This window comes from Lathamus discolor, chromosome W (genome assembly GCF_037157495.1).
Source record: "Lathamus discolor isolate bLatDis1 chromosome W, bLatDis1.hap1, whole genome shotgun sequence".
Taxonomy (NCBI): domain Eukaryota; kingdom Metazoa; phylum Chordata; class Aves; order Psittaciformes; family Psittacidae; genus Lathamus; species Lathamus discolor.
In genome coordinates, this window is record NC_088908.1 from 22,324,430 (window position 1) to 22,338,151 (window position 13,722).

The 13,722-nt window shown below is 49.1% G+C and overlaps 1 protein-coding gene across 11 annotated transcripts in view; it reads right to left on the reverse strand.

Moving 5' to 3' along the window:
- Positions 1-13,722, reverse strand: part of LOC136004297 (zinc finger CCCH domain-containing protein 18-like) — an 83,099-nt gene that overhangs the window by 4,787 nt on the left and 64,590 nt on the right. For 9 of the 11 annotated variants that reach the window (XM_065660660.1, XM_065660655.1, XM_065660656.1 and 6 more), the window contains 4 exons: positions 11,301-11,453; positions 2,512-2,672; positions 1,702-1,898; positions 481-577 (listed from right to left, as the gene is read on the reverse strand). In XM_065660660.1, the coding sequence (XP_065516732.1) occupies positions 481-577; positions 1,702-1,898; positions 2,512-2,672; positions 11,301-11,453 (608 nt within the window). The remainder of the gene's footprint in view (positions 1-480; positions 578-1,701; positions 1,899-2,511; positions 2,673-11,300; positions 11,454-13,722) is intronic. The other 2 variants (XM_065660654.1, XM_065660653.1) reach the window with 1 other exon arrangement.

Sequence of the window (13,722 nt, forward strand, 5' to 3'; positions counted from 1 at the left end):
AGACTCCAGTAAGGGAAAACCCTTTGACTTCCACATACACGTCTAACAACATTATTAAAGAACAGGAGGCTGCTGTGGGATGGATGCATTACCTACAGCAGAGATGCACACACTGTATCTTCAAAGTGAGGGCTTTTTTGCAGTGGACTTGCACAGACATAGTGGAGCCAAGGCACTTGCAATGTGCATCACAAGGCCAGGTTTGGCTGCCCAGGACTGACCTCACCTCGCTTACTTCACAAACCAGAGTCTCTCACCTCCACCATGTTTTTGCAGCAGGACAGCTAATACACCCACGTTATCTGGTGGCAATCGCACCTTCTGAGGTTTTGGAAGGACACATGCCTGCAATTAACCTCTCCAGCAAGTAGACTCTTGCAGCAGAGACTTTCACAGGACATTTGTCACAATTGCACCACCTCGAGCAGTAGAGCAAGAACCCAGCCAGGCCAGGAGCCCCTGGGATGGCTGATGTCTCACCTCTGTCAGGCGACATGTTCATCCGCTTGGCTTGAGGAGAGGTTGGCCTGTTTTTGTCTGCTGGCTCATATCTTTTCCTGCTTCCTTTGTCAGCTGCCTAAAATGGAATTAAAACAGACAATGGAGCTGAGCAGCTACTTCCCTCTGGGGAGGGAAGCAGGCAGAGATATTTCCTGTGATGGGTGCCCATGATGTACTTGCTGGCTCATGCAAGTGTGTCTCCAATTAAATGTTTTGTACATACCAGTCCCAACCATCACTGGCACCATGTAATTCCTCTACCATTGTAAGAAAACAGCAACATTCTCTGGCACTGGGGCTATTTTCATAATGGTCAGAAACAAAAAATATCAGCATTTTGTAGAGTATTTTTTCCAGCAGCACCAAGGATAGCAAATGTCAAGGAGGCATGTAGAGTTGTGCCTTCTTCTAGGATCCAACCCTGCCAGGCGGTAGTTATGTGTCATGGCACACTTCTCCCCATGAAGCATGCTTCACAGACTTGATAAAGGCTCCTCACGTCATGGCACAGGGAAGTAGAGAAAACTGCAGCCTTAGACTGCAATGGGGAATTTAGACTGTCAGAAAAAAAAAATTAATGCTTCGACACCAGGAACCTACCCATGTGACTTCGGCCAACACCCTGCTCCAGCACAAAACTCCACGAGGCCAAACTCTCCCACGTGATCTGGACTGCAATCTCAGCCAAAGGCACTAAACTGGGGCATCAGTCGTAAGGGGAAATGAGCCAGGCTCCCTGCAGAAAGTGTGGGCACCTCAGAGAAGAGAGGCAATCGCCACTTTTACCTCCTGACTCAGTTAATGACTTGTCAGCAGCTCGCTCTGGAGTGGGCAGTGGGAGGAGAGCTCGCTAGGAAGCATGTAGGAACCATGCTTTCAGCAGGCACATGTGGGATTGCACCATGCACGCCTTCGCCTTGGTGCTCCAGCTGCAGCCTTTGAGAAAGTGGGTAAGAGCCCTTGAAGCTGCAGCAGGAACGTGCCCCAGGGGAGCCCCAACACAGTCCCACCACAGGGTGTGTGCTGTCAGACCAGTTCTGTCTGCTGCCCTTCAATCCCAGCTGCAGACCTACCCGGCTGAGCTCATTCCAACAGCGTGGAGCCTGGGGCATCAACTCTGCTAGCCCTGAGCCCCAGTATCCATCCCATCTGCTCCTCGGATCCCTGAGTAGAGGGAATCACAGCCATCCCACCTCTCACCTTATTCAAAAGAGTCAGTTTGATCTCTTTATGAGTGCTGAAGCCTCCCTGCTGAGACTGGGGGGCTGATAGCTCGTGGGTCTGGAGGAGCTGCTGTGATTTGCTCCCTTGGGTGGGCTTGGCTGATTTCAGGAGCTGAGTGGGCACATCCCGTTTCTGCTTCTCCTCTTTAGTGCTATCTTCTTTTTTTGACTTTCCTGTTGAAACCAGAGAGCAAGTGTAGTGACTTGTGGCTGGTTTCCTTTTGCCTGCCCTCCCTTTGGAGGGCAGGGCAAGAGGATGCTGCTCCAGGGACTGAAAAAGCCCACATCAGTTAGCACAGCTCATGGCCCCAAGGTTAAAAGATTCAGAAAACCAGAATTTCCACAGAGAGGCCACTTAACATAAAAGACAAAGAACAAAAGGCTCTTGCTGCCAACTCTGCTACAGTTCAAAAAGAACAGAGGAGGAGCAACAAGATACTGGAGTTATCCAGAAGATTTAGCTTTACCTCACAAGGGTGAAAGAGAACAAGGTAAGAAAGGGGACATCAGGCAGAACTCCCAGGCAGGAAAAAGCATCTTTACAGCCAGAGACACATGGATGGAAGGATGCAAATGTGTATTTGCATCAAAGCCTCCCTTCTCCACACTCTTACCCTCCTCAGATGAAGCCTCTGGACAACCCTACTCTATGCCAGCCACAAGCGTCAGCCTCTGCTCAACAATCTTCTTGGAGCCCATAGTACCACCAAGCAAGCTGTATGCAGGTCTCTGCTCCTCCCCTTCTTTTCCCAGGACCCCTCAGAGAAGAAAATTCCAAACTAGGTACCTCTACCTTTCTTCTGCTGTGCTGGGGTTGGGGATCGGGAGCTGGCTGAGGAAACGGGACTGGCCAAATCCGCATACATGTCTTCAGAGTCAGCGCTGCTTACAGAGCTGCTGCTGGAGGAGGCACTAGAGACAGAAGAAACGCTGCTCACACTCAAGGACCTAGAAAGAACCAACAGCCCATTACAGTCATGAATGCAACAAGAACCAGGCAGTGATGAGGCAGACACCTTTGTCTCAATTCCCCAGCATGGCTGGGACATCAGAAAGCTGCTAAGGCAGGCATTAACCAGGAAGAGACAAAGGCCATGCCTCCTGGGGTGCAGTTGATGTAAGAAATCCCAAACATGTTAGATGCAAACCTAGAAAGTACTGTTTATTTATAAACAGGATTAAGGCAATATGTTAACAGGTCACTGTTTCCCCAGGTAAACAAAAAGTGAAAGCGGGGTGTGCGCTATTATGTACAGCTCAGGTCAAGGGTTCTCTGGCAATGTTTTTGTTGTTCGGCACAAATTTATTCATGGAGGCTTTAAAAGCCCTGGAGTCATAGAATCATAGAATAGTTAGGGTTGGAAAGGACCTTAAGATCATCTAGTTCCAAACCCCTTGCCATAGGCAGGGACGCCTCACACTAAACCATCCCACCCAAGGCTTCATCCAACACTGCCAGGGATGAAGCACTCACAACCCACCTAGGCAAGCGATTCCAATGCCTCACCACCCTAACAGGAAAGGATTTCCTCCGTATATCCAATCTAAACTTCCCCTGTTTTAACCCGTTACCCCTTGTCCTGTCACTACAGTCCCTGACGAAGAGACCCTCCCCAGCATCCATTATAGGCCCCCTTCAGGTACTGGAGCCTTAGCCTTCCTAACCTGGTCCCTAGCTTCCCGGACAACATCCCTGTACTCTACCCAGGCCGCCTGTCCTTGCTTCCGTTTTTTATAAGCCTCTTTTTTCCTTCGAACTTTCCTCAGCAGCTCCTTATCCATCCAAGGAGGTCTCCTGGCCCTCCTGCTGCACTTCCTTCTAGTTGGGATGCAACACTCCTGAGCTTGTAGCAGGTGATCCTTGAATATCAACCAGCAGTCTTGGGTCCCCCTGCCCTCCAGGGCTATATCCCATGGAACCTTACTAAGCAGGCTCCTGAAGAGGCCAAAGTCTGCTCTCTTGAAGTCCAGGGCAGTGAGCTTGCTGCATGCTCTTCTCACTGTCCTGAAGATCTCAAATTTGACCATCTCGTGATTGCTGTATCCAAGGCTGCCCTGGAGCGTCACATTTCCAACGAGCCCTTCCCTGTTGGTGAGCACGAGGTCAAGCATGGCACCTCTCCTTGTTGGCTCCTCTACTACTTGCAAGAGGAAGTTGTCTTCCACACAATTGAGGAACCTCCTGGATTGCTTGTGTCAGGCCCTACCATCCCTCCAACAGATATCAGGGTGGTTGAAGTCCCCCATGAGAACAAGGGCCTGTGGGCGTGTGGCTTTTCCTATCTGTATGTAGAGTTCTTCATCTGCAGATTCCTTCTGATCAGGCGGTCTGTAACAGATATGTTACCAGCACACCTGCATATAACTGAACTACCCTTCTAAGTGCACATAGACACACACTCCAGTCAGAGCCACACGTATTTATCACCAGTATATGTGCATGGAGCTATGCACACCCTGTGCTGGCCAGCCCTTACGTGTATAGAGCCCTATACTCCCTACATACCAACACACACACGTGCAAACCCAGCAACATGCACATATCCACCAGCCAGCCTGACATGTACAGGTACACACACACCACTGCACGTGTGCATTGACACATGCAACATCCCCCCCCCATCAGCTGGGGAGCCCTTGACACACCCATGTGTGCTCACCCCCTGCAATGCACACGTGTCTAGACACACTCCCAGGCCCTAGCCCCCCCCCCCCCCCCCCCGGCCCCCCCAGGCCTGGTGTTTTCATCAAGAGGGCGCGGGAGCAGGGTGATGGGTGCTGGCATTGGTCCCTACCAAACTGCTGCTCTGAGGATGAAAGCCAAGTGGCAGCACCTCCACCACTGCTGCCGTTCTAGAGGGCTCATGAGGCAGGTGATGTACACACACCTGGAAACGCCACCTCTGGGGTCATTCCTCCTCCCCGGGGGCAATCATTCTATCTTAGAATCATAGAACAGTTAGGGTTGGAAAGGACTTCAAGATCATCTAGTTCCAACCCCCCTGCCATAGGCAGGGACACCTCACACTAAACCATCCCACCCAAGGCTTCATCCAACCTGGCCTTGAACACTGCCAGGGATGGAGCACTCACAACCCCCCTGGGCAACCGATTCCAGTGCCTCACCACCCTAACAGGAAAGAATTTCCTCCTTATATCCAATCTAAACTTCCCCTGTTTAAGTTTTAACCCGTTACCCCTTGTCCTGTCACTACAGTCCCTGACGAAGAGACCCTCCCCAGCATCCCTATAGGCCCCCAGTCCAGGATACGGTTGGCTTTCTGGGCTGCGAGCGCACACTGCCGGCCCACGTTCATTTTCTCATCGACCAGCACCCCCAAGTCCTTCTCTGCAGGGCCGCTCTGAATCTCTTCTTTGCCCAATCTGTAGCTGTGCCTGGGATTGCTCCGACCCAGGTGTAGGACCTTGCACTTGTTGTGATTGAACTTCATAAGGTTGGCATCAGCCCACCTTACAAGCGTGTCAAGGTCCCTCTGGATGGCATCCCTTCCCTGCAGCATATCAACCGGACCACACAGCTTGGTGTCATCGGCAAACTTGCTGAGGGCGCACTCAATCCCACTGTCCATGTCAGCGATGAAGATGTTAAACAAGACCGGTCCCAACACCGATCCCTGAGGGACACCACTCGTTACCGGTCTCCAGTCGGACATCGAGCCATTGACCACAACTCTTTGTGTGCGGCCATCCAGCCAGTTCTTTATCCACCGAGTGGTCCATCCATCAAATTGATGTCTCTCCAATTTACAGACAAGGATGTTGTGTGGGACAGTGTCAAACGCTTTGCACAAGTCCAGGTAGATGACATCAACTGCTTTACCCTTGTCCATCAGTTCTGTAGCCCCATCATAGAAGGCCACCAAATTGGTCAGGCAGGATTTCCCCTTAGTGAAGCCATGCTGGCTGTCACCAAGCACCTTGTTGTTTTTCATGTGCCTTAGCATGCCTTCCAGGAGAATCTGCTCCAAGATTTTGCCAGGCACAGAGGTGAGACTGACTGGTCTGTAATTCCCCGGGTCTTCCATTTGCCCCTTCTTGAAAATGGGGGTTATATTTCCCTTTTTCCAGTCATCGGGAACTTCACCTGACTGCCATGATTTTTCAAATATGATGGCCAGTGGCTTAGCAACTTCATTCGCCAGCTCCTTCAGGACCTACGGATGGATTCCATCAAGTCCCACGGACTTGTGCGCGTTCAGATTTCTAAGATGGTCTCGAACCAGATCCTCTCCCACAGTGGGACCAAGGTCTTCATTCTCACAGTCCCTGCGCCTACCTTCTAAGACCTGGGTGGTGCAGTCAGAGCCTTTGCCAGTGAAGACCGAGGCAAGGAAGTCATTCAGAACCTCAGCCTTCTCCAAATCCTGTGTAGCCAGTTCTCCTGAAAGCTTCCTCAGGGGGCCTATGTTGTCCCTAGTCTGTTTTTTGTTTGCTACGTACCTGTAGAATCCCTTCCTGTTATCCTTAACATCCCTGGCTAGGTTTAATTCTAACTGGGCCTTAGCCTTCCTAACCTGGTCCCTGGCTTCCCAGACAACATCCCTGTACTCTACCCAGGCCGCCTGTCCTTGCTTCCATTTTTTATAAGCCTCTTTTTTCCTTCGAACTTTCCTCAGCAGCTCCTTATCCATCCCAGGAGGTCTCCTGGCCCTCCTGCTGCACTTCCTTCTAGTTGGGATGCAGCACTCCTGAGCTTGTAGCAGGTGATCCTTGAATATAAACCAACAGTCTTGGGCCCCCCTGCCCTCCAGGGCTATATCCCATGGAACCTTACTAAGCAGGCTCCTGAAGAGGCCAAAGTCTGCTCTTTTGAAGTCCAGGGCAGTGAGCTTGCTGCACGCTCTTCTCACTGTCCTGAGGATCTCAAATTCGACCATCTCGTGATCGCTGCATCCAAGGCTGCCCTGGAGTACCACATTCTCAACAAGCCCTTCCCTATTGGTGAGCACAAGGTCAAGCATGGCACCTCTCCTTGTCGGCTCCTCTATTACTTGCAGAAGGAAGTTGTCTTCCACACAATCGAGGAACCTCCTGGATTGCTTGTGCCGTGCAGTGCCATCCCTCCAACAGATATCAGGGTGGTTGAAATCTCCCATGAAAACAAGGGCCTGAGAGTGTGAGGCTTTTCCTATCTGTCTGTAGAGTGCTTCATCCACAGGTTCTCCTTGATCAGGCGGCCTGTAACAGATCCCCACAGTAATGTCTCCCACGGCTGTTTTCCCTTTAACCCTGACCCACAAACTCTCTGTAAACTGCTCACCTCTCCCCAGACAGAGTTCCATACTCTCCAGCCTATCCCTAACATAAAGGGCAACTCCCCCTCCCCTCCTGCCAGGCCTGTCTTCTCACTTTCGTGTGTTCCAGCCTGGAAATCGAGTCCTGACATCCCTAAAATTGGGTGGGTGGGTGGATGGATGGGCGGGGGGAGGTCGTGACAAGACATGTACAGACATGTAGGGAACGGGGTGCCAACTAGTTTGGCTACCCTGATGCCCTAATGATGGGCATGGAACAATGTGGGAATGTGTGGTCCAGGTCACAGAGAGGCTGGTGGATGGGTACCCAGGGTATCTTGTACCCACTTTGGCAGGCACAGGATGTCCTGGGTACCCACCTGCCAGCCCCCCAACCCTCCAGTGACCCATGGGGAAAGGATCCCTGTGCCTTAGGCCATGGCCCCATTTTGTAAGCCTGACAGTGATATCACCATCAGGTTCCTGGAGTAGAAATCCCAAATTGGGCATCCCTTATGTTGCCAATCTAAGTCCATCTGAGCCACTTCAATCTTAACAGCTTTATCCACCTGTTGGTTGCTCTGGTGTTCCTCAGTGGCCCAGCTCTTGGGTACATGAGCATCTACATGGCATACCTTCACCACCAGGTTCTGCACCCGGGCAGTGATATCTTGCCACAGTGCAGCAGCTCAAATGGGTTTACCTCTGCATTGCCAGTTGCTCTGCTTCCATTGCTGCAACCACCCCCACAGGGCATTTGCCACCATCCGTGAGTCAGTATAGAGAGAAAGTATTGGCCACTTTTCTTGTTCAGCAATGTCCAAGGTCAGCTGGATGGTTTTCACCTCTGCAAACTGGCTAGATTCAACCTCTCCTTCAGCAGTTTCTGCAACTTATCATAGGGGACTCCATAGAGCTGCTTTCCATCTCCGATGCTTCCAAAGCACTGGAGGGGCCAGACTCTGCTTAGGTTCCACGATCGGACAAGATCGAGTGTTCTCAGGGTGGTCACACCATAGGGAAAACATAGAGAGCATATGCAGCAACAAGCTGGTTGCCAGCAAGAGGAGCAGGGTGCTTTCAAGGGCATTGAAAGGATATTCAGGATCTTTAACTCTTCCAGAATCTACTCCCACTGCAAATAGCCTGGTGGGGGAGCAGAGGGTGTGAGGAAATGTCTCCTTCATAGGTTGACCACCCGAGGAAAGGAAAAAGAAAGATGTGTAATTGCTAAAAAATTCCATTACATGCCTCCCAAAGTATAGAGGTAATGACCATGCTGAGAACGCATTCTAGCCCAGTTTCACGATCAATGAGTCTATTGTATTACAAGTCATTACCATAAAGTACAGTGAAACAAGAACCTTAGCCCAGCCCCCAGCCGATAAAAACTAAACCAGCAAATACCAGCTGTAAGTAAGGTACAACATGCTGAAACTCCGATGCTGTCTAGGAGAATGTGCTCCAAGATTTTGCCAGGCACAGAGGTGAGACTGACTGGTCTGTAATTCCCTGGGTCTTCCATTTTCCCCTTCTTGAAAATCTGGGTTATATTTCCCTTTTTCCAGTCGTCGGGAGCTTCACCCGACTGCCATGATTTTTCAAATATGATGGCCAGTGGCTTAGAGTCCTACAGCCCACAACTCCTGCCCAGCTCCCCGGGGCACAGGAGAGCCCAGCTGCCTGTTTTGAGGATGCACAAACAGTCATGACTGATAAGGACCAGGGAGATGCTTCTAAGATGGTTATCTTCTAATAGTGCTTATAAGATAGCTATCTTCTCATGGATTCAGAACCTTAGAAGTGTCAGGAAGTGTCAGTGTCAGTGTAAGGAAGACTTTCTACTTAGAAATGTAACAGACAAAAATACAGGGCTATGTATCAGACTTCCCTTCAGGGACACACCACCACCACCACAGCTTCACTATACTGAAGTGGCTCCAACAATCTCAGCTACCTGGGGCTGCCACCACCACGGGGGACCAGGCATACGTTAACTGCATGCATATTCAGGCAGCCTCTCCAGCAGGTTCTGCAGGCCACACTGACTTCTGTGCTCCAGAGACTGCCCTGCCAGAAAAGGTCCAAGCTCACTCGCTGGAAGCTGGCTTGGGAATGACTGAATGGGCTGTGGCAGCTTCAGCACAGAGCCCTGGAAGGAGCTGCAAAGTCTCTACCTGATGACATCCTGACAGAGACAATAGCAGCCTTCCAGTACCTAAAGGGGCTACAAGAAATCTGGAGAGGGACTTTTGACAAAGGCAGGTAGTGACAGGACAAGGGAGAATGGTTTTGAACTGACAGAGGGGAGACTCAGATGAGCTCTTAGGCAGAAGTTCTTCCCTGTGAGGGTGCTGAGGCACTGGCACAGGATGCCCAGAGAAGCTGTGGCTGCCCCATCCCTGGCAGTGTTCAAGGCCAGCTTGGAAGGGGCTTGGAGCAACCTGCTCTAGTGGAAGGTGTCCCTGCCCGTGGCAGGGTGTTGGAACTGGATGAGCTTTAAGGTCCCTTCCAACACAAACCATTCAACCATCAAAAGACTATGACTGCTTCAACAGTAACTGGATGAGCCAAAAACTCCTTCTCCAGGAAAGCTCCTGGCTACAAGGTTGTGACAGCAGATCTGGTTTGGGCATACACTATATTTTGCTCTTTCCCACACCAGAAAAAGCAGCAAGCACAGCCCCAGTGCCATGCAAGGAACATCTGCATTAAGTTTTCCCCATCTTCTTCTCTCAAGCCCAGGGCAGTGCAGAGCCAGTGTGCCTGAGCGCTCTCTGAACCTCTTGCATCACCCCTGCCCGATCTGCTGAATGCGAGAAGGATGTAATAAACAAGTTTGTATTTCTGTAAAATAATGCAGATGTTAAACCTTGGAGTTTCACAGAGTTCAGATATGTGAATTACTGCTGGTCAGAGCCAAAGTCTGACTTAATCCACTAGTTTTACACTACAGGTCTACTGTATTACAGGGAAGTGTTGTGTTTCAAGGCTGCCTGTGAGTTTTCAGGGATTTCTGTGTGTGAACAGATGCAAAATAGCTGATGAAGGACTTGAAAGAGGTTTAATTACTCTTTACTGGAGGGAGTTAGCTGTCTACAAATCCCACAGACTAACAAACAGCCATATAACTATTCACTTGCAGCTAAACACAAAGGGAACTGGCCAGGCAACTTTGCCAGCAAAGTAAAAATATCATTAGCTGGGCCTTTTAGGTATTTTCTGACCTACCTCTCCCAACAGACCAAGCATCTTCCCTAAGGACATTCAGTAACCAGAGGTAGTTGAGGTTCAGAAGAGCAAAGCTCTGTAGCCTGAAATGGTTAACTTCTAAATAAATTAGGATGTGGCCATAGAGAAATATTTTAGTCATAATTTAGGAAAAAATTGACAGTTCGGCACACAGATTATTTCCTTGAATAAGCCACAAGGACACTACCAATGTCATGCTACTGTCATGGGGGTGCTGGCTGATGAGAAAATGAACATGAGCTGGCAGTGTGTGCTCGCAGCCCAGAAAGCCAACCGTATCCTGGGCTGCATCAAAAGGAGAGTGACCAGCAGGTCGAAGGAGGTGATCCTGCCCCTCTACTCTGCTCTTCTGAGACCTCACTTGGAGTATTGTGTACAGTTCTGGTGTCCTCAACATAAAAAGGACATGGAACTGCTGGAGCAAGCCAGAGGATGGCAACAAGGATGATCAGGGGACTGGAGCACCTCCCGTATGGAGACAAGCTGAGAAAGTTGTGGCTGTTCAGCCTGGAGAAGAGAAGGCTGCCTGCAGAAGAGAAGGCTGCCTGGAGACCTCATAGCAGCCTTCCAGTATCTGAAGGGGGGCTATAGGGATGCTGGGGATGGACTATTCATTAGGGACTGTAGTGACAGGACATGGGGTAATGGGTTAAAACTTAAACAGGGGAAGTTTAGATTGGATATAAGGAAGAAATTCTTTACCGTGAGGGTGGTGAGGCACTGGAATGGGTTGCCCAGGGAGGTTGTGAATGCTCCATCCCTGGCGGTGTTCAATGCCAGGTTGGACAGAGCCTTGGGTGGCATGGTTTAGTGGGAGGTGTCCCTGCCCATGGCAGGGGGGTTGGAACTAGATGATCTTAAGGTCCTTTCCAACCCTAACTATTCTATGATTCTATGATTCAGGACTTGGGATTTGTAACATCACACAAACAATCTTGTTTGACATCCTAGGCAGCTACCTACATCTTCTGATACTTGAAGCTACAGAGAGCTTTTGCTGTGAAAACCACAACAGTGAACAATAATCTCCCCCTACTTCAACAAAGGTTATGAAGGGTCAAGGCTGTACCTGGACTTCCTGGATCCAGATGGAGAGTGGGAGACTGAGGCAGATGATGACCTGGAATGAGATCTGGAGAGAGACTGAGACAAGGACCTAGATCGGGAACTGGAACCACTGTAGCTGCTGGCACTGCCACTGATGCTGCTGCTGATGGTCTGCCTGCAAGACAGCAAATGACATCATCACCTCGCTACACTGTTGTGAAACAGGGATGGAAGAAACTGCTGAGGGATAGTTTGAGCATGATGCTGTTGTCCTGTATTGCATCCAACAGTGGCGCTTTGTAAATGTAATTGTTTCAAATGTTCTTCTCAACCTTGTGTTTGCAGTCCTGAAGAAGCATCTGTTTTCTGAACAGTAGGTGTTTTATGCAAGACTGGATAATGTTAATGAAAGCCAGTGTCCTGGGTTCAGCAGTAGCAGTTATTTTTCTCCTTCTTAGTAGCTAGTGCAGTGCTATGTTTTCATTTTTTTGGCCTGGGAACAGTATTGATAAGGCTGATGTTTTCAGTTGCTGCTCAAATGTTTGGTCTGGCCAAGGACTTTCTGAGCCTCATGCTCTTCCAGGGAGGAGGGAAGGCTGGGAGGAAGCAGAGACAGGACACCTGACCCAAACTAGCCAAAGAGGTATTCCATACCACAGCACGTCATGCCCAGGATGTAACTGGGAGTTACCCGGAAGGGCTGGGGACTGCAGGGTTGGAGGAGGTATCGGTCAGTGCTCGGCTGGGGGGAGCAGGGCGAATTATTGGTCGGCTGGTGTTGAGGTGTTGTATTCTTTCCTCTTGTTATTTCCTTTATCATTATTATTATTGGTGGTAGCAGTAGTGATTTTGTGTTATACCTTAGTTACTAAACTGTTCTTATCTCAACCCGTGGGAGTTGCATTCTTTTCAATTCTCCTCTCTGTCCGTCCGGGAGTAGAGGGAGGGAAAGAAGGGGGGGAGTGAGTGGACAAGCTGTGTGGTTTATGGCTGACTTTGTTTAAACCACGACAGCCAGGCAAAGAATGAGCTCAAGCAACTTAATCCTGTACTGATACCAGGAGCAAATGCTTCTTACTGAGAGAAATTGCTAACTGCAACTACACAGCAGGAACTACCTTGTATTTCAGGCTTTACAAATAATCATACCCATTTTTTGTGACTAACACACCAGTACTAATATAAATAGAGCTGTTGTCATTTGCACAGCAGGGAGATTAGAGTGGGGTTTGTGTGGGTATAAGCATGGAAAAAAAATCACAAACCCCAAGACTGGAATAAAGAATAAGGGAAGATGGCTAAAGATATCCAAGTTTATTATTAACTAGTTAAAGTAGGTGAAATGGAAACTAGAACTGACAGAATTTGTATGGAAAAGAAACTGCCACAATCTGTTTTCACCTATGGAGACATAACTGCTCAGCCCAGGCCTTTTCTTTAGCTACTGCGAAGAAATAAGAGATGTAATTGCATGCAAAATTAAGAACTGACTCGGAATGCTTCTGAAAACCTGAGCAGAAACCATACTTCCAGCCATCTTCAAAACACACTGGCAAAAAGTATCATTCAATGATTCATGAAAAGTATATATGCCTGACTGCAGGCATAAAGTGTTCTCAGTGTCCTTGTGTGCCCATAAACCAGGCATTTCTAGTAAATACACTTCTTATGCATCAAACTACTGCTTCCATAGACTAGACACAAAGATACCATACTGCCATTTCAAAACTTCTAGTGTAAGAAGGATGTGTGATGAGTTTCAGCTGTGCTTAGCTGGCTCCCTGTCCTCTAAGAACAGGCAATGCTACCTGCATTTATCCTGTTAAGATTTTTAAATTCAGTACAATGGATTAAGCCTGATAAACATTTAAATACAGACAATTGCTCCTTGTTTGAAAACATTTCAAATTCAAAGGGAGGAGAAAGGTGACTAAAACAGTTAGAGGACAGACAGAACAGGATACTTGAAACATTCAAACTAGTCATACAGGATGAAACCAGGAAGAGAAAGCAGAGCAGGGGAGCCAACAAGTTGTGTATGGGGGGCAGTGAAAACAGTGGAATTTTTCTTCCTCTCCTCCAGTGGTTCTGCTGAGTGCTGATGAATCAGCTCCCAGGACCACACAGAAATACCCCCTGCACACTGGTACATGTTTAGAGTAAACAGGGTCCAAACCCATCACCACAAACCTTAACACTCCAACACGTCAGATCTGCTCTCTGGACCAAACACACCTCTGCATGGCCTCTACAACCAGTGGCTCTCAAATATGCCTTTTTTTGCACTGCAGACCCTGCTTTTTGACACATTTAATGTATTCCACCTACTTCATCCCCCATCCAGCCTTCAGAGATGGGAGCCACTTGCTGTGGCAAAGTCACATTCACCTCCAACTCTTTCCCTCTCTTCCTGTTTCCTTCCTGCCCCAGGAAACAGATTTCTC